Below are 25,626 nucleotides of genomic sequence, written 5' to 3'. Positions count from 1 at the left end.
TTTTCGCTTTCAAACAGAATCAGCAGAAGTCAGGGGTGGGTAGGTCTGAAAGTGCCGGCACTGGGTTAGCGAGATCACGTGTGCGCACGGACAGGACGGGAGCGTCCTGCTACACAGCTCAGCTGCTCTTCGGCACGAGACCACTTGCTGGCAGAGGCAGGAGCTCCCTCCGGTCTTTTCTACCCGGGCCTAAGACAAGACACAGCCGGTTTGGCGCCCGAGAGGGACCCGCCCGGGCGCTTTGGCAAGCGGGGGCATGCGGGGGGAGGGGAGGCTGAGCCGAGGGCAGACGGAAGCCAGGGGAGGGGAGCACTGTACTCTGCGCATTTGGTCCAGCGCGGTCAGCATCTGTTCCAGCTGCTGCATCTTTTGCCGCGTCACAGACTGATTGTTTCCGTTCAGATCCTGCATATCTGGGTGGGGAGAAGAGCGAGTTACTCCCCACACGCACCCACCCCAGCCCTCTCCCAACGTCTTCCCAGCTCCCTGCTCAAACAGTCCCCTGCCCAGCAGAAGGTGCTGGGCTTTTGGTTTTAACTCTCCCTCTCTCCAGCCCCAGAGGGGCTGGAACTCGGGGTACTGGCTGCCGCACCCCCGGCTTGAGGAGGTTTCCATCATGTGCAGCGTTTACAGTTTGGTTCAATAGCTCTCAGCACCCCCCCAAATTGTTCCCGCACCCCTGTCCGGCCCCCCAACACGGGAGTAGCAGACCACCCCCAACCTCTCACGCATTTATCCTCACACCCCGGGTCAGCGCCGGGATCCCCACTGCCTGGGGGGCTGAAGCCCAGACAGCGACTGTCACGCCGGGCCAGGACCCCCGCCACATGCTGAGGCCCAGAGTGTGACCATCACGCCGGGCTGGGCCAGGCCGAGGCGCAGAGCACGATCCCCCCCCCCAGACACACACACGGCCCGGCCGAGGCGCACAGACTGAGCGACTGCCCCAAGTCACAGGGGGTCTGTGGCGGAGCCAGGAATAGAACTGGGGTCTCCCGAGTTGCAGGCCAGTGCCCTGTCCTTGCCCTCGCTGGGAGGAATGCCAGGCTGGCCCCCGCCAGGTCACACCTCCCAGCACGTTCCCCTCCAGACAGGCGCTTCCCCCTTTACCTCCTTGGCTTTTCAGCGTCTTGTAGTTGAAGTCAAAGTCGTCCTGGAGATTCTCCACCACCTTCATCTTTTGCTCCAGGTCCTGCAAGGCCAGGAGTCGGGGGTCACTTCGGGGACAGAGGTTCAAACGCACTCAGCAGGGCCAGGGGTGGGGATCCCCAGGGCCGGTCCCGGGGCAGCTGGGCTGACCTACCTGCACCCGCTTCCTCACGTCCTGTAGATGCTGCTCCAGCATCTGCTGCTTCTCCGTCACCACGGCGGCCGTGGGGTGGGACGCCTGCCCGCCTTGCTGCAAGGGGGAAACAAGATGGGCGTTTGGGAGACCCTGCAGAAATACCGTCTGCCTGCGGGGGAGTCGCTTGCGCTGCTCGGGAGCTCGGGCACTCTGGCCTCTTGGCTCAGGGCTTTGCAAGCAGATTTGCCTCCCCCCACGAATCAAACCAGCAGCGTGGAGTCCTGGGATTGTGGCTCGGGGGCCCTGGAGCTTAGCAGATGTACCCACCCCCGCCCCACCCTGCCGCTCTCTCTGCCACCCAGCGTGACAAGCTGAACACAGACGAGGGAAGAAGACAGGTGGCTGCACAGACCGGGAGGGAAGCGACACAGGGCCCTACCTAGCACACAAGCGACAGCAGCCAAAGGCCATTCGTTGGCATCCTGCACTGCTGGAAACTCGCCGCTTTCCACGCACACTGCGCTAACATGGCCCCCGTCCTGACGGATCCTGCAAATGGCCCCTTAAATCCCACAAGGCCTTTGGTACCACCGACACCCCACTTCTGCCCAAAGGGCGCGTAGGCCTGTTCTACATCAGGGCCGGGGGGAGCGTCTGGCAGGGAACCGCCTCAGTGAAGAGCTGGAGCCCTCCCCCCCCCCCCTCGCTCTCACCTGGGCTGCGGTTGCAGCTGTCTGGAGCAAGCGAGTTTCTTCCCAGAGACACCGAGCCACAATCCGGGCGATTTCCATTGGCTTTTCCAGGTACCTGCTCTATATGCGTTTTCGGAGAGGGGGACAGGAGAAAAACAAAACATCCAACCAACATTGAGCAGGTGACGACAGTGACAGATTGGCAAGCCTAGGGCAAAGGCCGAGCGTTTCAGAGCCGTTCGGGGAACCGCTGAGGGGTTTAACAGGAACTGGGAATCACGGCCTGCTAGGCTGAGGTTTTCTCCCTCAAAAACACCTGCCTAAAATATCGAGTGGATTCGTCTCAGTTTTGCAGAGTCCAGCATGAGCTGCCGGTGCCTCCCTGGACACAGACGATCCACAAGTGCATTTTACAAGCAGTTAGTAGAACCTGCCAAGCCCCCCACCCCGTGCCTCAGTTTCCCCGGGAAGTGACCTGGTCACAGAGGGAATCATTGTGGACTAGAACCCAGGAGTCCTGACCCCCAGTCTCAGTAAGGCCGGGGGCATGCCCCCAGCTCTGCTGGCCCCCTGGCCCCATTCTCACAGCAGCACGGAGGGGCCCGACTACGTCAGACCAGCAGAGCCATGTCACCGGGAGGCAGGAGGGTGACCAGCATAGCTACACTGGTGCAAACCCTCCTGTGGGCAGTTCTACTGCGATACAGGGGCCACGACGGGGCGTCTGAACCCTGCAACAGCCAGGAGAGGGTTAACGAGCTGCTGGGGGCTCTGTCAGTCCTACCCGGACACAGCGGCAATAGGCTTGGAGGGGGGTGTAAAGGGGGGAGGCTGGGGGCTGGCTGGGAGGGGATGCCGAGCTCCGACTCGGAGACAGGCCTGGCTGGGGTCAGGCGCTGACCCAAGACGGCTGCTGCCAGAGCCCCGAGGGAAGGCGATGCTGAGGTGGGGCTGCTGCTTCGGCATTGCTACCGAGCGAGACGCCGGCCGGGGACGCCCTACCTGAAGGGGCGACAGCCCCGTGCAAAGGGCCCAGCAGTGGTTTGTTGCGTGGCTACATGGTGCAGCTAGACAGGGCCTAAGGGAGAGTCGAGCCTGTAAGTTTCATGGGTCCCGAGGTCAGGGAAGCAATAGGAGCGTCCTTCGCTAGCCAGCCGGGCCGAGAACCCCGCCGCATCTGAGCGCGAGAGACACCACCGCGTAGGAGAGCGGTGCTAGGTTAGGAGGCCGTGCCTCTCCCCCATGCGCCCCACCCTGCCACCCGTGCTACTGACTCCAGAGGCTCTTTGTGGGACCCCCAGAGCTGTAGCTCCCCGCCACCTCCCGGCTGCACGGCACCCACCTGCAGGAACTGTTTGATCCTGCGCAGGTTGTGCTGGTAGAGGACGTTGGATTCCTGCAGGAAGCGGCTGTACTGCTGATCGATCTCCCCCAGCAGGTTGTGGAACACCAGCGTGGCGTGGGACTCCTTGCTGGCAGCGTACGCCCTGCCGGGGAGGGACAGCAGAGAGGCGGGATTGAAATAAACTCGTAGCACAGATGCAAGGAGGGGGGTAGGAACAGTCCGTGCACCAGCACCGGCCCCACTCTGCTCACCCCAGCCTTAGCCCAGGACGACTCCCATGGGCACAGCGAGGGCAGGACCAGGCTCCCTGCTGGGACATGACCCCTGGGCACCTAGTTGCCCGGCAAGGGCCCCCTAAGAAAGCCCCGGTGAGAGCAAGAGGCGGCGTCTGCACACTTGAGTCGAGTGCTGCAGAAACCTGCTCATCCGGGCGTGCAGGCCCGGCTCACTCATGCAGCAGGCGTGCGTGCAAATTCTACGGGGCCGTTTTTAGGCTGCCACTGACAGCTTGGCCCGAGCCAGTCTTTGCGAGCTCAGTACGCGCTCTGCATCGGTACCCTCCACCTCCCGCCGCGGGGAGAGTCTTCAAGAGCCAGCGCCCAATCCTGGACCCACTTGCAATGTGTAATGTCAAATCCACCATTAAAAGTGCTCCCGTCTGTCTCCAGCACCATGCACCTGGGCTGCCCTACCTGCCTGCAGGTGTGACGCACACCAACGTTCACCGCCTTGGCAGCATCAGGTCAGCCAGTGACGGAGGCGAGAGAGGGGAGGGGAAGTGCTAGTGTTTGCAAATCCCTCCCCCAGCTCCGGTTTTAGGAGAGACGCTCAGCAAGGGCCAGATTCACGCCCTGCAAAGGGCTAAGTGCCAGGGCCAGGCGGCCTGAAACCCACTGGGCGCGACTTCAATGGCACCTAGTATCGGCCCCGGTTAGAGCGTCAGCCAGACAGCCACAGCAGGCCAAAGCGCAGACGCTCCATTTGGCAACAGCAGCCGAAGTGCAGGAGGTTTGGAACAGAGGAATTGCCAGCAGGGCTTTGGCGCGGAGCCCGGAGCTGGAGCCTGGAGCAGCTCTGGAGCAGTGGAGCTGCAGGTTTTTGCCTGGAGCTGGAGCGGAGCTGGAGCACAGCTCCAAAGCCCTGATTGCCAGGCCAGGTGCCCACCTAGTGCAGTCTCCCGCCCCCAGCTGCTGCTGTTACGGGATAGCCGTCCCCAGGTAAGTCCCTGCCTGACCCCCATGCGCTGGAGGCTGGCTCATGCCCTGGAGCAGGCAGACTGACGCCTGACGCCGGCACTGCACGAGGACTTACCAGTCCTGGCTTTCGATCCAGGGGGCCAGGAACTGCCTGAGCTCCATGGGGAAGCTGTCGCTATAGAGCTGATGCAGCTGCTCCAGGTACCGCGTGTCCAGCTGCTGCAGCTGATTCCATTGCGCCATCTCGGCTGACTCGGGAAACCTGGCAACACACAGAGAGCAGCGTCAGAGCCGCAGGGACACGGAGCTGCAGGGGGCCGCCTGCGGGCTGCAGGGGCACGGCTTAGTTCACCGGGGAACGACTTCTGTGGGGCGTCTGCCACACGCTCCGACCCGCACGGTGGAGGATGCTCCGCTGGAGCGACTAGTGATTTTCATCACAGGCCTGTGGGGAGGGTCCCAGTCAGTTTTTCACACACACACACACACACACCCCGTTTTGCCAGGCTCCTCGCCCATTGGGTGGGCCGCCTGGAAGGGTGGCATCTCCCATGCTTGATCTGAGCCCAAAGCTCAGTCTTCTTTAAGGCTGATGGAAATCCCCTCGGCCATTTCTGAATTCAGCAGAAAGAGAACGGACCCGGTCTTCCCCATTTTCAGAGACGTTCCTGTCTTTGTTATCGCCCCTCCCCCCACAGGAGACAAAAATAACTCCCCCGACACGCCGCAGAGCGGCCTGCGCTGAGCGCCTCCCCCAGGCACGGGCCATGAAGTGGGAATTGCCAGAAGTGTTTCTATGAATCCTGTGCATGCCTCAGTTTCCCCACTTTGCATTGCCGTTGGGGGTGGGGGGAAGGAGGATGTTTGCTCTCAGGGCAGACTAACCGACTTTGCTGTCTGCCCAGAATGCGGGCTGAAACGGACCCAGCTCAACCGAGGGCCCAGAGAAACAAGGACGCCCGGCTCCCGCTTAGCAGGGAAGCGGAGCAGAGACCCCGGGTGGAGAACACAGGACGGAGAGGGGTGAGGAGACGCCTGGCTCTGGAAGAAGCAGGAGCCCTCGCTCCTGGCAGCTGACAGGGAGACTGAAGATGCTTCCCGACAGCTTGGCTGGTGAATTGCTCCGGGCGGCGCAGAACGGACTCTGCTTTACCCTTCATTTCTCTGAGCCGACCGGACCGCAGCACTGCAAGTCCCCAGATAGCATTCGCAAGCCAGGATTCCTGAGGTGTCAATACCTGCCGAGGCACCTGCGGGGCGGGCGTGTCCGTCCCAGGAGTCTGCCTCCGGGGGCTTGCTGAGCGGAGCTCACAGGGCGAAGCAGGGGGGCTGCAGCCCAGCGTGGCCTGTCCTGAAGGTAGAGGGGCCCCCCTGGGGGTCTGGCACACTGAGGGGATTCTCCACGAACCTGATCAAAAGCTGGGGTGTAGCGCCGATCCTGAGGATCTGGGGCACCAGGGCTAGCCGCTATGGGCCGGATAACAAAGGCTAGCGGGAACAGCCTGCTGGATGCTCACAGAAAGGCGCTGTGCCACATTCAGCAGGGGACGCTGAAGGAATGAAAGCTGCCCAGGACACACTGAACAGAGGTAGGACCAAGTGCTCGGACTAGGGGATTTAGAGATGCCTCAGGAATAACAGACAAACCCGATGACCTATCTTCTGATCCAGCTGCCCTAGGGTACATCTGCAACTGGAAAGAAACTTGGTCTCGAAGGAGCTGCCAGAGTGAACAGCGCACTAGGGCAGCTAGACTTTGAAGGTTAAAATTCACCCTGGTGCAGAGTCAGCCCACGCTCCCCTCTCACCCCTTCCTGCATAGCCCATGCCGGCCCCCTGCGCAGGAGTGAAATTCACCCTGCAACACGGGGGCCTCGCACGTGCTGGTTTTCGGGAGCTCGATGCCCCGGCACAAGCCCGGCTTTGCTCTCCGGTCCCTGGTGGCAGACACCCCCGCAACTAGCATTCTCTCACCGAGAGCCTGGCTCTGGTCAGTGCTGAGGTTAGAAGGGTAACGAGGGCAAAGTGATGAGAAAAATCAAACAAGAGGTTAGAGCATCCTGTTAGGGCACGTCTGCTGCCCCCCTCCTTTCTGCTGCCAGGACACAACTGCCCCTATTTGTCCACCCGCCCACCAGCAGCAGGGAAGTGCATGGAGAGAGGCGGCTCCCAGGCCTTTGCTCAGGGTTAGTTTGATACCACTGAGTACAAGACTCCAGGACACTGATTTTCCAGCGAGGTCCCTAAGACCCACTACACATCTCATCCATAGGGGTCTTCAGGGCTCCGTTCGAGAGCCCCTGGCCTTTCGCTCTGCCCACCTGTCCCTTTTGCCTGTCTTCTCGTTAACACAACAGCTATTTCTCTGGGCAGCTGGAGCGTTTTCACCCGAGTGTGCTGGGCTGGCCAGAGATTGACACCATTTCAGTTCATCAACACAGAAAGCAAAAGTACAAGTCTCCCTGGTGAGCCATTTCCTACACGCAATAAAACTGTTCTGCCTTGGGCCAGAGCCAAGCACCTTTTGAGAAATAGCTGGTTTCAGTAACAAAAATCATTGAGTTGTATCCCCAGCCACTGCCACTGCTCAGGATCCTGAAGACAAGCCCCTTCCATACAGCTTACGCTCGCCCTTAGAATTGGAAAGGTCACCGACTATTTCATATCTTCTCCTTACCTGGGGGTGGGGTGGAAGGAAGATCTTTTCTTTGGCGAGTGGCTAGGCACGGCCGTGGTAGATGTCTGTTTATTAAAGCATGAACAAGCCACAGGAAGCGGCATAACCGCGACTACTGCTGCTGAACGGCAGCCAGCCAGTTATCAGTGCTGATAACCGAACAGAAGAGCATGCCTGCTCCCTTCGGAACAGCGTCTCCCGTACAGCGAAGGGCCCCAGCGGGGAATGGCCCGGCCCGGCTGCCACCAGACACAGGATCTGCCCAGACACCAACCCTGGCACAATGGGAGTTTAGGTAACAGAGTCTAACGTGTTCCTCGGGGAGAGGACCAGGAGGCTGCAGGCAGACACGGGAGTTCACGTTTCCAGGACGTGGAACAGAACAGCCGCAGCTTTCAGTTAGGAGCCTAGATAAGTAGTGGATGCCTGACTGACTTCCATGGGCATGCAACGCTTCTGGGGAAAACCATCCACGTGTTAGGTGCCTCACTTTCAGCTCCTGATTCAGCAGAGCCCTTAAGCATGTGCTTGGCCCCCCGTTTCAAGGCAGCGGCTCGATCCAGGACGACGCGCTTGGCCCCCCCGTTTCAAGGCAGCGGCGCGGTCCAGGACGACGCGCTTGGCCCCCCGTTTCAAGGCAGCGGCGCGGTCCAGGACGACGCGCTTGGCCCCCCGTTTCAAGGCAGCGGCGCGGTCCAGGACGACACGCTTGCCCCCCCCCGTTTCAAGGCAGCGGCGCGGTCCAGGACGACGCGCTTGGCCCCCCCCGTTTCAAGGCAGCGGCTCGATCCAGGACGACGCGCTTGGCCCCCCCATTTCAAGGCAGCGGCGCGGTCCAGGACGACGCGCTTTGCTGAGCAGGGTGGGTCTGCTCGTCTTTCTGGGCGAGGCACGTGCCTCAGGGACCCCTCGGGCTCCCGTTCAGCAAAGCTGCTCTTGGATTCCTACCTGCAGCTGACGGTCAGGATGGCTCCAGTGCAGTGACCCAAGACGTGCACGGATGCAGCCCCTCTATATGCAGCACCAGAGGACAGTACCTGGTGGCTCGGGCTTGGGATTCCCAGGACAAACTCTGCTCATGCCACAGCCTTGGTCTATGCAAAGGAAGAGGGAACCCTGAACCACAGACGAAAACCACGTCACTGGGGGATTAAAGAGACACGCTGGGCGGACAGTGGGTGTGTGTTGTCCTCAGGAAGATTCTCCTCCCCCCACCCCCCATATAAACCCACTAGCACCCCTCACGACATTACATGGCTTGTCGGCTTTCCCAGGACGCACGTTAACACCAGGGTGAACGACTCCTGGCGAGCAGAGCACCACCGTCTCCTCTTGCAACCTGAGGTGGCCACCGAGCACAAAGATGAGTAAGAAAGAAACGCAAGCAGCTAACCCAGCTCAGAGCACCGATAACCCAGCTCCATCTGTCGCAAGTGCTGAAGAATTTCAGGTTCTAACCCTCCCCCCATCCCCCTGCCTGCAAAGGTTTAATTCCCCCACCTGCCTCAGTGCTGGTGTTAGCCAAACTAGCAAGATTCGGACTCCTTTTAAAGCCTCCGAGCGCAGGTTGACCATGGAGAGGCTGAGAAGACACAGATCAGCTCACAACACAATCTCCACGCGACCTGGACCCAACGGGGGAACTCAGCCCTGGGCAGAGGGGCAGTTGCAGGGCCACACGCCAGGTGAGTGGGATTTCTGTGGTGCACAGGCCTGGTGCTAGCTCTGTGCACAGGGTGAGCTTCACCCCAGCGGGACACACAGGACACCCCAGAAGCAATTCTGAAGAGCCACAGACATGCAGCCTACCCTGTGTGCTGCACAGCACCCCTCAGAGCCAAACCCTGAGGAGAGACCGACAGTTAAATGGCTATGGCCCCGATTCAGCAAAGTACTTAAGCACGTGCCTGGCTATAAGCACACAAGCTGCTTAAAGTATTTGCTGAATCGGGACCCAAGCTCCTAGCGTCTGATCCCGTAGACTTCACACAGCTTCAGCGGGAGTCGTGCCTGCGGGATCACGGAGACACAGGAAGCCTTGGCTAGGAAGGCAGAGAACTGCAGCGGATCCCTTTGCACCAACCGGTACTTACATTGCACACCGTATCCCCCACCCCACCCACACCCTGAGCACTTCCCAGCACTTTGAACCGAGGCGTGAACCCATCAGGCAGAAAAGTCTGGAAGTGGAGCGCTCATCCATTCAGCTCCCACACTGCTCCCATCGCCCTGCAAATCTCCCTAGAGCGAAGCCAGCCCCAAACTATCCCCTGTGGGGGGGGGATGTTTTTGGCAAGACCCGGCTCTCTCCATGCAACACAACATTTTCGGTAGGCTCCCTACCTTCACCTGGAGCAGCCAGTTACGGGACTTCAGCAGGATGCCAATACACACCCTGTCCCCAAACCAGACTCTACCTTGATTCTCGTCTCTGGTTTCTCTCCAGAACCAGTGCAAGGAATGAGCTACACTCGACTTACAGTAAGTGCGGGAGGCGGGGACTGCCAGGAACCACAACAGAAACGAGGAAGAAATAACTCTTGGGTTTATTCCATGTGTGTCAATGGGAATCAAATGAAAACTAGCAGGGGAAACCGTGGCTTGTTCACCGGACAATCTGCAACACTGGGAAGGTGTGAGCAAATTCAGTCACCACTAAAGGTCAGCTGAGCGCAACCAGCCACCGCTAAAGTTCAGCGGAGTGAACCTCGTCAAGGGTAATTTTGCTTTTTAACCAATGTTGCAGCCTGTGAAGTGTCGGGTGAGATCTGAAAATCGCATGCTGTGTCGGTTCAGTAGCTCAGGCCAGAAATGGGGGAAGAGAGACAGCGGCAGATGGGTTGGCATTGCAATAACTGCAGTTCAGCCTCCCTGTGACAGGCCAGGGGCAGAGCGAGGAGCAATGCGGGGGTCACAGCCTGGAGAAACAGGGGACCATTCCCTCGCTCGCTGGGTCACTCCCACCCTGTGCCAGAGGGCAGCTGGGCCCTATGGCTTCAGTGACAGTAAATAACTGCAGGGGAAGCCCAGGACAGGTAACCCCACGGGAAAGCAACAGGAGAAGCTGACAGTCGGGAAAGCCTGATTGGGGGGGGGGGGGGGGGAAGAGGTTACAGGAAGCATCCGAGATCCCATCACATGCCCTGACTCACTCCCAGCACTTGCCACCCTCCAAAAGTCATTGGAGTTAGAGATGGGGAAACCCCCCAGCCACCCCCAGCAGTTCAGGGTGGATTTCTGCAAGCCCTGAAGCCAGCTCTGAGCTTAGACGCCTGCAGGCGAAGGATGAGGAAGCACAAATCACACACATCAGACCAGAGTGAGAACAGCTGCTTTTCTCTGCTTCTGTTTTAGCAGCAGCCAAAGGCCTCAATCTGAAGAAAGAGAAACTTACCGAAGCTACAGTTTCACAATAATCAGACTGGTTTCCCTCCTCTGCTACTAGGGCACCGGACCCTGCAGTCATGTGGCGATTAGCAAAACGGCTGCACGCTTGCAACGCTCAGCACCTCGGAGCCGAACGGGGGTCAAACGGAGGCATCCAGGACATGAAGCTACTTGGGGAAAGTTTACCCCTAGGTGACCTGTCCACAACCAGTCTGTGGCCAAGCCCTGAGGCCTGATCCTTAAACAAGTAAAACAAAACAGCTAAACATTGTGCATTGTAATAAAACCCAAACTGAGTTCTTACGCAAAACCGGCGTCTAGCGAGCACACCACAGCAGCACCGTTCCACGTCTCTTACGCTCCTCTGCAGCGCTGAGAGACTGCAGCCCAAGCTGGGGAAAGGCGTAACCTGTTTGGCAACGATCGCTCTCCAAACTAGTCTGTCCTCATACTGCAGGTGGGGGCACCCTGGAGCCGATGTCGCCAGGGTCCCGAAGCTTTTGCTATTGTATAAACAGGCAGAGACTTCCCTTGGCACACAGCCATTGCAACTTCCACAGGGCCACCCTATGCCCCAAGCCTTCCTCCCAGGCCTCTCAGGCCAGCAGCCTGGCCCACCTCCACCAAGACAACCTGCAGCTGGGGCAGGCTGGCTCCTTGCAGGCAAAAGCCACCCCCCCCCCCCAACCTAGCCCAGCCTCACTGTCTTCTTCCTCCACCCGCTGCCCAGTGCCTGGGCTCCTGACCCAGACCCTTTCTTCCCACCTCTGCCCACACTCCCACCGGGTGCTGCCCCGTGCACGTGCCTGCCTCTGAGCCCCTCTGGAGCACGGCAACTCCCTTCCGTGCAGATGCCAGAACTCCCCCACCCCCCCACACACAAGCTGCAGCAAAGCCCATAGCAGACTGATACGACTGGGCTGACTGCGTGGCTCTGAACACCCTGATGCTGTCAGCCCTCTGGTAGCATCCCTCGGGGGAGATACAGCCAGGGGATCCTGCTGCTGGGAGCCCTGGACCAGGTCAGACTGCAGTGGCTTTCAGCATTTTTATTAGCCGCACTTCAACTTGAAATGCAGCGCAGTGCGGGCGTGACATTCCTCGGCTTGCACGTTGCTTCCAGAGCCTCAAGCAGCACCAGGCAGGTACGGGTCCCGGAAAGAACTCAGCCTCCTGGATTTACAGCTGCACCCACCAGTGTCCCCTAGTAGCGGCTGCCAGCTCGGAGAGGTGTTTGCACGGCCTCCCCACCCATTCACACTCCTGCAGAACAGCCCCGGGACGCTCACTGCCATTGGATGGGGTGGGAAACGACACTGGAGACATACATAGCAGCCAGCCCTCTGTAGCCTCGCTGGTCCATGGACTACAGCCTGCCCGCATGGAGATTTCAGCCACTTGGATTCTCTGAAGTGTTTTTATAGCATTACAGAACAACCCTCCTCTCTGCACCATGAATGGCTCCCAGGCACGCGTGCGGGGAATCCGGAGCACTTCTCACTCCCTCTAGACCAGGGGTAGGCAACCTATGGCAGGCGTGCCAAAGGTGGCACGCAAGCTGATTTTCAGTGGCACTCACACTGCCTGGGTCCTGGCCACCGGTCCGGGGGGGGCTCTGCATTTTAATTTAATTTTAAATGAAGCTTCTTAACCATTTTAAAAACCTTATTTACTTTACATACAATAGTTTAGTTATATATTATAGACTTAGACAAAGAGACCTTCTAAAAACATTAACATGTATGACTGGCACGCGAAACCTTAAATCAGAGTGACTAAATGAAGACTCGGCCCAGCACTGCTGAAAGGTTGCCGACCCCTGCTCGAGACATTGCCCAGCTTGTTTGGTTCTAAGTGGCAGGTCCTGAGATCACCCGAATTCCGATCTCGACCACGGCATAGGTTGCAATGTTACTCAGCATAGAATTGGGGGATGTCTAGATACAACCACATGGGTCAGGCCAAAAGTGTATTAAGTAATCAGGCAACTCCAGTCACTGTCCTGTACAGCCCCCTCCTCCACAAGGCCTTCTCGTCAGCCTCTCGGTGGAGAGCAAAGCAAACCTCTGCACTGAACGTGCTCACAGGCGTGTCCTCTCCAGCAGTCTGACTGCCCTGTTACTCAGAGCCGGACACCCGCTTCCTGGAAGCGCTGCCCATGGGGCAGTGCGAACGTGCACCCTGAACACCTTCCAGGAGACCGCAGAGCATGGCAGGAGCCTCACCACAGGGAAACACAAACCCAGCCTCCAGCACAGCTGAACCTGTGCCCCACTGCGTCTTTCATAAACATCATTTGAAACTACTCAGATGACGCCTGGAGAGCAGTTGTGTGCACAGCTCGGGGGTGTTGGCAGCCCGAAACCAAGATCCCCGGACTGCAGCGTGGCAGCGATGTTCTGACCAAGTCAGCCACGGCTCACTTCCGGGAATAGTTCCTGTACCGGGCCCCAAACCAATCTGGGCTTCTGTTCAGCTGCGAAATGCTTCCGAGTTCCCACGGCAAGCCCGAGGCAGGCCCAGCTGCAGAGAACACGGCTTCCAGGAGCAGGCCCCACACGCGCACGCTCTAAATCAGCCCCTTGGACACAGGACCTGCAGGCGCCAACTGGAGCCAGGAATAGTCGGCCACGTAAATCACCCCGGAGAGCTAGGGGCTGAGCTTGCCTCAGCCTCTCCCTCAGCTCCAAGGGGGGTGAGTGGGGAATGCTGGACAGGGTGCAGCAGGTCACCGTGCCCCTCCCCACACACCCGCCTGTCTGTCCCATCTACCGCTCACCCCTTGCCTCTTGTCAACCTGCCGGGGCAGAAACTGCCAGCACAGCGGGGGCCCTCGCGGCCGGAGCCTCTGGGGCTGCCACCTTCCAAAGGGTCAGTCACAAGAACGTCTCCAGGTGAATTTGCAGAGTTAAAATCCTCTGTCCACGCTGCGCCGGGCTCGGCGCCTGCGGCAGGCATTGATCCCACCCTGTAAGGATCAGGCCTTCGTCTGCAGCCAGATTAAAAGAGCAGCCGAGAAGCAGCCGTTAGCTGAGAAGCAGGAAGTCACATCCTCCCATTCCATCTAAATGACATTAAAACAGTGTAATATCAGGCTGTTAAGGAGACCCCGTCCTTATGGTCCCCACTATCACCAGACACAGAAACAGATCTTAAGATGGCAAAAGAAAACTTAGTTTGACAGCATCCTGTCTGTCAAGAAATCACTTATCAATAGTTGGGGTTGTGAAATCCTCATTTCTTTATTGTTTTGTCATTATGGTCCCCACTTCCCTATTGTTTATCCATATGGTCTCTGTCTGGTTCTTTAATTTTTTCTGTCTGTTACATAATTAATTTTGCTAAGTGTAAATTAATTAAGGTGGTGGGGTAGGATTGGTTAGAGAATTTTGTTACACTATGTTAGGATTAAGAACGAGGAGTCCTTGTGGCACCTGAGGCTTTGTCTTCACTACCCGCCGATCCGGCGGGTAGCAATCGGTTTTTCGGGGATCGACTTACCGCGTCTAGTCAAGACGCGGTAAAATCGATCCCTGATCGCTCTGCCGTCGACTCCGGAAATCCACCTCGGCAGGAGGCGGCAGCGGAGTCGGCGGCAGCGGTCGACTTTCCCGCGTCCTCACCGCTAGGTAAGCCGACCTAAAATACGCAACTTCAGCTACGGTATTCACGTAGCTGAAGTTGCGTATCTTAGGTCGGAACCCCGCTGCAGTGTAGACCTAGCCTTAGAGACGAACACATTTATTTGGACATAAGCTTTCGTGGGCTAAAACCCACTTCATCGGATGCATGCAGTGCAAAATACAGTAGGAAGATATATATACACACACAGAACTGTATTTTCCACTCCATGCATCTGATGAAGTGGGTTCTAGCCCACGAAAGCTTATGCCCAAATAAATGTGTTAGTCTCTAAGGTGCTACAAGGACTCCTTGTTCTTTTTGCTGATACAGACTAACATGGCTACCACTCTGAAACCTGTGTTAGGATTGGTTAGTAAAATTTTAGTATAAGGACTGGTTAAGGTACAGCTAAAAAGAATGCAAATTTCACTATATAAACTGGGGTCCAAAAGGAAGTTCTTTGGGAACCAATTCCAGGACAAAGCCCCAAGATCAGAGCTGCCAGACCTCAACACTCTGCCAATGACACCGTGCAGAAACTGGCAGGGCCGCCCAGAGGATTCAGGGGGCCCGGGGCAAAGCAATTTCGGGGGCCCCTTCCATTAAAAAAAAAAAAAAAAAGTTGCAATACTATAGAATACTATATTCTCGTGGGGGCCCCTGCGGGGCCTGGAGCCTGGGGAAAATTGCCCCACTTGCCCCCCCCCCGGGCAGCCCTGGAAACTGGAATCCCCCAGATGGACCTGACTGGCCATCAAGAAAAGTTCATCTGTCTTCTTGGAAGTGGTGAGCACTGTATGTGTAGCGTGTGCAGTCTGTTTTTGGTGATTGTTAATAAATAGAGGTTATGTAGTATATTACTGTGTAAGGCTCTTTCACTGGTAAAAGACCCTGTAAACCCACAAAAGATTAAGCCCGGAGTCCACAGGGAAAGGGTGTTTGCTCTGAGCCTATGGAGGAGTAGAGCCCGGAGACCACGGAGGAGTAGAGTTAGGTGCTTTTCGCCTGGAGCCCTAGGAACTGGGTAAAGTTGGGTGCCCTTGAGTTGTAACAGAACATTTTGTGCAGGTAACAAAACCCGGGGGTGGGGGATTCAGGATGTGCTAAGCTGACTGGCCCATCACCAAGCTAGGAGCAGACGGGAAAGCACAGATGGAACTGCTGGAAGCTTTCACCTGGCCAGGGGGCAGCTTTGCCATCTCCTCTTTCCTGCCGCTCCGCCCAGAGGCGGGTACAGAATTGAATGCAAGGGGCTCCTCTCCTGGGGGGGGTGGGGGGGAGTTAGCCACCGGAGTGGCTGCATCTGTGCCAATGGCTACCCATAGGGTGACCAGACAGCAAGTGTGAGAAATCGGGACGGGGTGGGGGTGGGGGGTAATAGGAGCCTATATAAGAAGACGACCCCAAAATTGGGCCTGTCCCTATAAAATCGGGACATCTGGTCACCCTAGCTACCAGAGCGTCCTGGACTACTACACCAGAAGGGACGACTGTGATCATCTGGTCTGAACCTCCCACATTACACAGGCCACAGCCCGGCCCTGAATTAACGCCTGTTGGAACTATGGCAGCCCCCATTAGAAAAACGTCCTCTCTTGATTTAAAAATTGCCAGGGATGGAGAATCCAGCCCAGCCCTTGGTAACTTGTTCCAAGGGTTAATTCCCCTCCCTGTTAAAAATGTGACTCATCTCCAGTCTGACTTTGTCCATCTTCCACTTCCGGCCGTGGGATTGTTACATATCTTTGTCTGCTAGATGGAAGAGCCTCGTCAAAACTCTGCCCCCCACCCAGGTCCTAACAGACCGATCCAGTCGGCCTTTCAGCTTCTCTTTGCTGGGCTAAATGGCTTGAACTGCCTGGGTCTGTCACTAAAAGCACGTTCTCCAAGCTGTATCATTCTCCCGGCTCCTCGCTGTAATTTATTAACATCCTCCTTGAACTGCTGGCACGAGAACAGGACACCGGATTCCCGGCAGCAGTCAGAACACTGCAAAATCCAAAGGCAATACAGGCCCTCCGCCCCACTCGAAATTCCCTGCTTATGCACCCAAGGATGGTATTGGCCCTTCTGGCCACAGTGCTGCACTGGGAGCTCATGTTCAGCTCATTATCCAGCATGAGCCCCAAGTCTTCTGAGCCCCTGCTTCCCAGGGCACAGTCCCCCATCCTGTAGGCATGGCTGACGCTCTTTGTTCCTAGATGTGTCATTTGCCTGTAGCCTATTAAATGTTTATTGTTGGCCTGCACCAAGCGATCCAGACGGCTCTGTATGCATGACCTGTCCCCTTCAGTATTTACCACTCCCCCAGTCTTTGGGTCATCTGCAAACCTGATCAGTGATGTCATGTATTCTTCCAGGTCATTGATACAAATGTTAACTAGCTAGGGCCAAAACTGATCCCTGCAGGCCCCTACTAGAAACACACCCGCTCAAGGATTTCCTGTTGCAGTTACAGTGAGACCTACCAGTCAGTCACTTTAATCCATTTAGCATGTGCTATGTGGATTTTGTATTGTTCTAGTTTTTAAAATCAAAATGTTGTGCAGTACAAAGTCTTACCGAAGTCTATGCCATCAGTGCTAATCCCTTTATCATCCAAACTTGTAATCACATCCAAAATATATATATCTATCAAGTTAGTCAGACAGGGTCTATTTTCCGTGAACTCATGTTGATTGGTATTAATTACATTACCCTCCCTTCATTCTATATTAATCTAGTCCTGCATCAGCCATTCCCATTACTTTGCCTGAGGTCGACCTCAGGCGGACAGGCCTGTAATTCCCTGGGTTGGCCCATTTACCTTTTCCGGATACTGTCACATGAACTTTCTTCCAGTCCTCTGTAACTTCCCCAGTGCACCAAGAGTTATTGAAACATCAACATTAATGGTCTAGTGAGCTCCACAGCCAGCTCTTTTCAAACCCTTGGATGCCAGTTACTGGGACCTGCCGCTTGAAAACCAGCTAACTTTAGTAGCTGATGTTGAACGCACTTCTGAGCTACTACTGGAATTGAAAGTGTTTCATCATATGACGACTAGATCATATCTAGTGTTTCTCCCCAAATACCAAACAAATATTTACTGAACACGTCTCCCTTTGCTGCATTATCATTGACAATTGTAGGCGCTGCTCCAGTGCGAGTAGTGACTGGCACCAGCGTGGGTTTGTGCTGGTGGCTAAAGCCCCAGCATAGACAAGCCCCACGAGAAAGGAGGAAGAGCTACTCCATCTCTCACCAGCCTTCTGGTCACTTGCATTATTAAAGCTTGAATCTGACTAACCTTTAATGGGGTCCCTCACGCACCTAACCCAGACTTGCTACTGCTCCGTCTCCCCAGCCTAGGTTTAAAGACCTGAGGGATGAACCTTTTCGATTCTGCCTGGCTTATGTCTCTCTGTGGTTAGCCTTTCCTTTCATCTCTGGAGCAGAGCCAGCGTGTAACCATGCTACCAGTATCTAGTCTGACATCACACCGGCACTAGGTGAAATAAACAGAGACCGTGCAAAGGTACGAAACAGATGCTAGAACGTTAGCCTCAGGTTTCCTTGGTTACACTATAGCAGCATTGGAGGTGTGCGCGGGGGAGGGGGGGGGGGGAACCACAGGTAGCCTGGTAACTCGGATCACTGCTAGCAGGGGACAGGCCTGCATGGCAAAATTTTCTCCTCAAAAGGCACAAGAAATACACACTGGAACATTACTTCAGCCTTAACGGAGGACTGGCTTCCTCCCAAACAGCTCCCAGATGTCGTTCTTTTCCTAGCATGCTTCACTTGGGACCCAACTTCCTGAACTGTTACTGCACCGTGCCAGAAATTGTGGGAGGCCATTTTAAGCTGATGCATTAAATGAGCCAAGTCACATAGCACACACACTTCTGAGCACAATTCTCTCCCCCAACCTAGCAGCTGAATAGGTTTGGAAAACCACAAGGATCATTAAACTCCAAAGGTGTCTTGCCATGGTGGAGGGCAGGGGCGGGTAATGAATGGTTAAAAAATAGCTTCGGTCAGTCCTTGCACTTTGAATGCTTGATAACCTGCCTTGGCAGGCATTCCCATGAAAGCCACTCTGTAGTGAGCGAGAGGTGCTGTTTAACTGACAGACGCCACCAATCGCTCTCCTGCAAACAACCTTTGCTCTGGGGACTGAAATGCAGCTGAGGAACAATGCAGTGCAATCTGTGCTCCAGACCTCCTTGGGGGGAGGGGGGGGGAGCTGCAGGGGACAGACAGACCGCTCCAAAAAGCCCCCGTTTTCTCAGAATGCTCCAGGGCGAGTCTCACTCCTCCACAGTGCCAAGCCAGGAGAATGACGCCCTGTAGCTTTCTTTATGATCACGCTGTGGGTAAGGCAGGCTGGAAGACAGGAATTCTCCTTCATGAAAAATGCTTCATTCCACATTGGAACAAAACGGAGAGCAAGAGAAACATGCACGCACCAAAAGAACCAAAAGCCTGGTTCTCCCGGCACTCACCTCCAAATCAGGCAGAGAAGGGATACCTGGATCTCCCACGTGTCTTAATCACCAAGCTAGGAGGGGGTGGGTCTGTGTCTCCCTCCCTCCCATCCTGGACCTGAGAAATCTCAAACTTTTCATCAGAACGTTTTGGTGTTGATAAATTGGTATTTTCCAACAAAGAAACAGTGAGTGAAACAATTCCCGACCAGCTCTCAGCAGAGGTCCTAACTGTCTGTAGGAGTCATTCCCGCCACCCACCAAAGCTTTCAAATGAACTTCTCTTCCTTGTCCCCCCAGACAGGTTTGTGAGGCTGCAGCAGGAGATGAATAGAACTTCACCAGCTCAGGTGAAGTTCTGCCTGGCTGTCTGTAGCATGACAAAACATATGGACTTCTTCTGTAAAAGAGAAAGTCCGTTGCCCCAGGCAAATGAGCGAATATGGCTCTCGTTGTTCAGATGGCCAAGAAAAGTAACCCTGGAGGTGGAGAAAGTAAAGTAATCAATGCAGAGATTTAGGAAAGGGTGAAGGATGGTGCAGCTGTTCGGCGCTAGCCTGGAACCTGGGGAATAGTCCATGCTCCACCAAGTAACCTTGGGAAAGTCACTTAGTCTCTCTGTCCCTCATTGCCTCATCTGTAAAATGGGGAGAATACACCCACCGGGGGACTGAGAGGCGCTCGGATGCTACGGTCATGGGGGCCAGGTAAGGACCGAAGAGAGTCCCTGACACAGTGCTGCAAAATCATCTACCATCATGAACCCCAGACCTTGTGTTTCACCCCAGGTGCCAGTTTTCTTCATAAAACTACACCTCTACCCAGATATAACGCTGTCCTCGGGAGCCAAAAAATCTTACCGCGTTATAGGTGAAACTGTGTTATATTGAACTTGCTTTGATCTGCCGGAGCACGCAGCCCCGCACCCCCGGAGCACTGCTTTACTGCGTTATATCTGAATTCATGTTACTGTATATCGGGGTAGAGGTGTACTACTAAAGACAAAGGTCTGGTCCAGCTGAGATCTGAGCTAGCACAAGAAACACTCGCAACTGCTCTCAAAAAAAAAATCACAGTGAAAACAAGCAAAGGAGAATAAAATGCAACCCACAGTTCACATCTGTCGGAAACATGAATCAGCTCACTAAGCCTTGGGTTGACCAAATACAGAATCAACATTTCTGGTTTTCAGTCTTGATTCCCAATAATCTCAGTAACCCAGCAGTGTTGATCGATATTAATGCAATGCCTCTAACAAAAGATTCCACAAGCTCTGCTAGAAATCCTTATTCTTAAGCATTGTGAAATTCCTGACATAAGGATCCTAATATAATAAAATAATAATAATAGATGGAGATATACCTATTTCATAGAACTGGAAGGGACCCCGAAAGGTCATCGAGTCCAGCCCCCTGCCTTCACTAGCAGGACCAAGTACTGATTTTTGCCCCAGATCCCTAAGTGGACCCCTCAAAGATTGAACTCACAACCCTGGGTTTAGCAGGCCAATGCTCAAACCAGGGCGCTCAAGGCCAGAACCCAATAAAAACTAGATTTCTGAATGTCCTGTGATAGACCCAGATCAGTTGGGAACAGCAGAGTAGCAGAAGGGAGATATACTGGCCACTGGATAAGTAGTTTTCTGTTCCCTGAGTGACCAGAGCAGGGGCTGCTCCAGGCTAATAGACCACCTGACTCCAATTAACCTGCTAAGAGTCAGGTGAGGCAGTTAAGCACCTGACTCTAATTAAGGCCCCTCTGATGCTATAAAAGGGCTCACTCCAGTCAAGCCAGTGGAGAGGAAGTGTGTGTGAGAGAGGAACTGGGAGCAAGAGGTGCGCAAGAAGCGGAGAGTGAGTAGGTGTACTGCTGGAGAATGGAGACGTACAAGTGTTGTCAGACATCAGGAGGAAGGTCCGGTGGTGAGGACAAAGAAGGTGATGGGAGGAGGCCATGGGGAAGTAGCCCAGGGAGTTGTAGGTGTTGTGCAACTGTACCAGGAGGCACTCTAAACAGCTGCAGTCCACAGGGCCCTGGGCTGGAACCTGGAGTAGAGGGCGGGCCTGGGTTCCCCCCAAACCTCCCAACTCCTGATCAAACACAGGAGGAATTGACCTGGACTATAGCTTCTACCAGAGGGGAAGGTCTCTGGACTGTTTCCTGACCCACAGGGTGAATCTGTGAAGGGAGCAAATCTGCCAATAAGCGCAGGACCCACCAAGGTAGAGGAGGAACTTTGTCACAGTCCATAGTTTGGCTTCTTAAATCAGTTTGTAGATTCCCCAGTCCATCTACTCCAAAAAGGCAGTTTACAGTCAAAGCTTTCAGAAATGTCATTTTAAACTGCACTGAACTCTACAATTGCATTCACTGAATTAACAAGACCATCTCTACACTGATTGCATTTGCAGAGCAGTTGCAGTTCTTTGATAATCAAGGCTCTGAGTAAGATGTACAGCAAACACGGTCACCCCAAGGTTCCCCAAAGCTACTGCAGAGGTTGGCAAGAGGGAGGCATGCTCAGGGTCAGAGCCTGGATGTTTTACAGATAGTTGAGTCAATACCAACCAGTTCCTTCCTTGTAATAAACCAACTGGGACTCGTGGGAGGGCCCATGGGTGGGGTAGGGCTGCCAGGTGTCTCCTTTACATCCGGAACACCTGTCAAAAAGGGACCCGGGCAGCACTGCTGACAGGGCCACTCAAAGTCCGGTTGGTGGGGCTGGCAGGCTCCCTATCTGGCTCCCCAGAAGCAGCGACATGTTCCTCAGCTCCTAGGCGGAGGCGCAGCCAGGCGGACTCTGCGCACTGCCCCCGCCCCGAGTGCCAGCTCCGCAGCTCCCATTGGCCGGGAACTGCAGCCAATGGGAGATGCGGGGGCGGCGCCTGCAGGTGGGGACAGCATACACAACTGCCTGGCTACACCTCCACCTAGGAGTCAAGGGACATGTCACTGCTTCTGGGAGCCCCGCCCGAGGTAAGCATCACCAGGAGCCCACACTTCCTTCCACACCCCACTCCCGCGCCCCCCTCCTGCACCCAAACTCCCTCCCGGAGCCCCCTCCCACACCCAAACTCCCTCCCAAAGCCAGGACCCCGCACCCCACCCACACACACCAACCCTCTGCCTCAGCCCAGAGCCCCCTCCCACACTCCCTACCCTCAGCTCCACCCCCCAGCCTGGAGCCCCCTCTTGCACCCCAAATCCCTCACCCCCGGCCCCACCCCAGAGCCCACAGCCCAACCCACTGCCCCAGCCCGGAGCCTCATCCCACACCCTGGGGGGATGGAATGAGCGTGGGTGGGGCCTCGGGGAAGGGGCGGGGCAGGGGTGTTCAGTTTTGTGCGATTAGAAAGTTGGCAACCCTATGGGCGGTGGGTATCGACGGCCAGGGAAGGCTAAGCCTCCCCTAACCCAGGCCGTGGCCCCACCCTCGCTCCCCCTCTCCCCTGAAGCTGGCAGGGGCTCAGCTCCAGCTAGCCGCCTGGAGCTCAGGGCTTGGGCTGGTGGCCAGAGGCTGGAGCGGCCAGGAGTGGCTTGGGCCAGTGCTCAAGCCAGCTGGTGGCCCAGGGTGGCTCTGGCCGGCCTAGCGGCAGGCTGGCCAGGGCTCCTCCGGCCACCTGCTCTGGCGGGCAGGGGCGGAGCTAGGGGCTAGCCTCCCCGAAGGGGGGGCTCACTCGCCGCCCGCCCATGGGACACAAGACCGTGTTGTAAAAGCGCCAGGTGGTGGCATTCACAAACGCTCTTAGTAATGCTGATTCCATCATGCCTTTCGAATACAATGCTCTTACCTATTTCTCTAAGGTGCCCAGCTCATTTCTGGGGCGCCAAGAAATGGCCCCCCCCAGTGGCTGCAGACCTAGCGCCCCAGGACAGAGAGAACGTGGACAACTAACAACAAAAGTGAAATTGTGGAGTCTTCTGGCCGAGGCTATGAGACCCACCCAGCATCAACACCCTCGTCAAAAGAAAGGCGATTCTAATAATCCCCGACACCGGATAAAAAGCCTTTTTCAATGTGCTTCAATTTTATGCATCTCTGCTGCTAAACAGAAGCGGCGCAGGGAGCTTACAAGCGCTAGCCATGAAGTTTCTCAAACAAAAGACACCTTTTTCTACTGGCAGCCCTGTGCAAGGAGACATCCCCTCCTGCCACTGGCTGGGGCCTTGTGCCCAGTTCACCAGCAAGTCCAATTCCAGCGAGGGAGTGTGGGAGCGGGACGAGTCAGTGGCCCTTGGGGGAACAGCAAAGCAAAGGCGCTTAGCAGCTGGGCCCAGCTTCTGAATCCAACCCCTGGGTTGATCCTGAGCGACAGGGACAGCAGCGCCTGGCTGGGTCAGGCTCCCCCTCAGGCACGGCTGGGCTACCTCCATCCCCATCAGCTCCCAAGGGAGCCCTGAGCAGGCACCCCAGGGCCCCTCGCATTCACTGCGGCCCAGCGCCACCTACACGAGCCCAGGCGTGCGGGCGGCTGCAGCAGGATCTGGGGAGAGCCAGCAGGCAAGCCAGGCTGATGCAAGACAAGATGGAAGTGCGAGCGGGGCCGGGTCCCGGCTGCCAGGGCATCGCCACTTTCCGTTTCCTGACTCTGGTGCCTTTAAATCTCGCTCTCAGAACAGCCACTGCCTGGCTCGCGACTTGAGAGAGACAGGGGCACCCATGGGTGCAACTGCTGCCCCCCCGTCTGGCCCCAGCACCCACGGGTGCAACTGCTGCCCCCCCGTCTGGCCCCAGCACCCACGGGTGCAACTGCTGCCCCCCCGTCTGGCCCCAGCACCCACGGGTGCAACTGCTGCCCCCCCGTCTGGCCCCAGCACCCATGGGTGCAACTGCTGCCCCCCCCGTCTGGCCCCAGCACCCATGGGTGCAACTGCTGCCCCCTCCCCCGGGCTGACCCCAGCACCCATGGGAGCAACTGCCGCTCCCCCAACCCTGAGCTACTCCTAGCAGCCTAACCCCAGCACCCATGGGAGCAGCTATCAGCCCCCCGCTCTGGCCCCAGCACCCATGGGTGCAACTGCAGCCCTCCCCAACCCTACGCCTCCCAGCGGTCTGACCCAAGCACCGGGGGGGGGGGGGAGCACCCACACGCACTCTTATGCCTTGAGCACCCATGGGAGCAGCACCCCGGGGGACCCCCGCGCCCCGCCCCTTTGCACCCATCCCCGCAGGGACCCCCACCCGGCTCCCCAGCTCACCTGCGGGGACGGGGCTCCCAGGCCCGGCGGGGGGAGGGGGGTGGCGGCTCCGGCTGCCTGGGGCGCTCGGCCTCCTGCTCCCTCCGCGGCGGACCAGAAACCTGCTGCCCATCAGCCCCGCCCCTCCACGGGATACGTCACAGCTCCGCTGGCCAATGGCGCTCCGCATTTGCTCATTATTCACGAGGGGACGTGGCCTCTTGGCCAATCAGAGCCTCTTATCTACGAGGCTCGTTTATTATTCATGAATTGCCGGGGGGTGCCCCCGGTGGCTCTTCCGTCATGAATCTTCCCCTCCCGCCGCATGGCCGGGCCAGGGGAGAGGGCAGCCTGGAGGCTCCGGGGCGGAGCGGCAAGTGCCGGGAATGTCCATGCGGGAAACTCAGCTGAGTTCCGGGCAGTTCCTGACATCAGCGCGGCGGGGCTGCCGCTGTCACCGCCCCTTAAAGGGCCAGTGGCACATGGGGGGCTGAGCCTGGGGGGCACCTGGGGACTGGGCCTGATGGGGGACATGGGGGCTGAGCTGGGGGCACATGAGGGAGGGAGTACATGGGGGGGCTGAACCTAGGGGCGGGGGCACATGGGGGATGGGGGTACATGGGGGGCCGGGCCTGGGAAGAGGGGTAAAGTGGGGCGGGGGCACATGGGGGATGGGGTACATGGGGGCTGGGCCTGGGAAGAGGGGCAAAGGGGGGTACATGTCGGTGGGAGCCCCTGGGGACTGGGCCTGATGGGGGGGTGAGGCTGGGGGGCAGGGACACGGGGATGGAGTACATGGGGGCTGAGCCTGGGAGAAGGGGCAAAGTGGGGGTGGGGGGTACATGGTGGTGGGGGCACATGGGGAGGGTGAGACTGGGGGGCAGGGACACAGGGATGGGGTACATGGGGGGCTGAGCCTGGGAGGAGGGGCAAAGTGGGGGGGGTACATGGCGGTGGGGGCACATGGGGAGGGTGAGACTGGGGGGCAGGGACACGGGGATGGGGTACATGGGGGGCTGAGCAGGACTCAGTTTCTTTCTCCGGGGAAGCTGAAAGGCTGAGTCCTCCCCAGTGGGATTTGAACTTGTGTCTCCTGGGAATCCGTGAGCATTACCCCCAACTCCTCCCCCCCCCCTACTATCCTCACTGTGAAATCGGGGCAGCCCTGTGCTGGGCAGCAGACATCCCTGTACATCCAGAGCGGAGATGCAGCTGCCTCTGGGGCTCGGTGCGTAGAGTTGCCAACAGTCCCTTATTCCCGCATCTCAGTACAACAAGACCGGGAGTTGCTGAGTGTTGCAAAAAACAGCAAGAAACACCCCTGGCGAAGAGAGGTGAGTGCTGCTTAGTATTAATATTAAAAATAGTGATGAGGATAATACCGGAGGAGGGGTGGGGCAGGGGTGCTAAGAAAACAGTCCCTTCTTTCAGAAATACAACGTTGGCAACCCCAAATGAACAGCGGCACAGCAGTTTAGGACAGGAAGCGAAGGGAGTGGGAATTTTAGAGCGGCAGAAATTGACCAAATAATCCCTGCAATTTATTTCAGCTCCTTGTGTCTGTGCCTTGGACTGGGGGTGGGGGGCATCTGTGCCATGCCCTGGGGGGCTGCACGAGGCACGTCTGGCACATCCTGCTACCTCTTCTCCCCTTCTGGATGCTAGTGGTGGGGTGCGGGGGTGTGTGTGGAAGAGGTGCACCAGCTGACTAGTCTTGTGCTGATCCCATCTAAGCTCCACTACTCCGTACCAGAGTGGGGCCAGTGCCCCGGC

General features: G+C 56.9%; 1 protein-coding gene across 1 annotated transcript in view; it reads right to left on the bottom strand.

Annotated features, from left to right (window-relative positions):
* STAT3 (signal transducer and activator of transcription 3) overlaps positions 1 to 23,894 on the bottom strand; it is a 33,824-nt gene extending 9,930 nt beyond the window's left edge. Inside the window, exons 1-7 of the mRNA XM_065422684.1 lie at positions 23,875 to 23,894; positions 4,634 to 4,780; positions 3,320 to 3,464; positions 1,999 to 2,097; positions 1,304 to 1,399; positions 1,111 to 1,192; positions 319 to 413 (exon numbers count right to left, since the gene is read on the bottom strand). Coding sequence (XP_065278756.1) covers positions 319 to 413; positions 1,111 to 1,192; positions 1,304 to 1,399; positions 1,999 to 2,097; positions 3,320 to 3,464; positions 4,634 to 4,761 — 645 coding nt within the window. The 5' untranslated portion in view covers positions 4,762 to 4,780; positions 23,875 to 23,894. The remainder of the gene's footprint in view (positions 1 to 318; positions 414 to 1,110; positions 1,193 to 1,303; positions 1,400 to 1,998; positions 2,098 to 3,319; positions 3,465 to 4,633; positions 4,781 to 23,874) is intronic.
* Positions 23,895 to 25,626: the final 1,732 nt, after the last annotated feature.

Source organism: Emys orbicularis, chromosome 25 (genome assembly GCF_028017835.1).
Source record: "Emys orbicularis isolate rEmyOrb1 chromosome 25, rEmyOrb1.hap1, whole genome shotgun sequence".
Classification (NCBI taxonomy): domain Eukaryota; kingdom Metazoa; phylum Chordata; order Testudines; family Emydidae; genus Emys; species Emys orbicularis.
The sequence above is the reverse complement of the archived record's forward strand: the minus strand, read 5'-3'. Positions and strand labels throughout refer to the sequence as shown.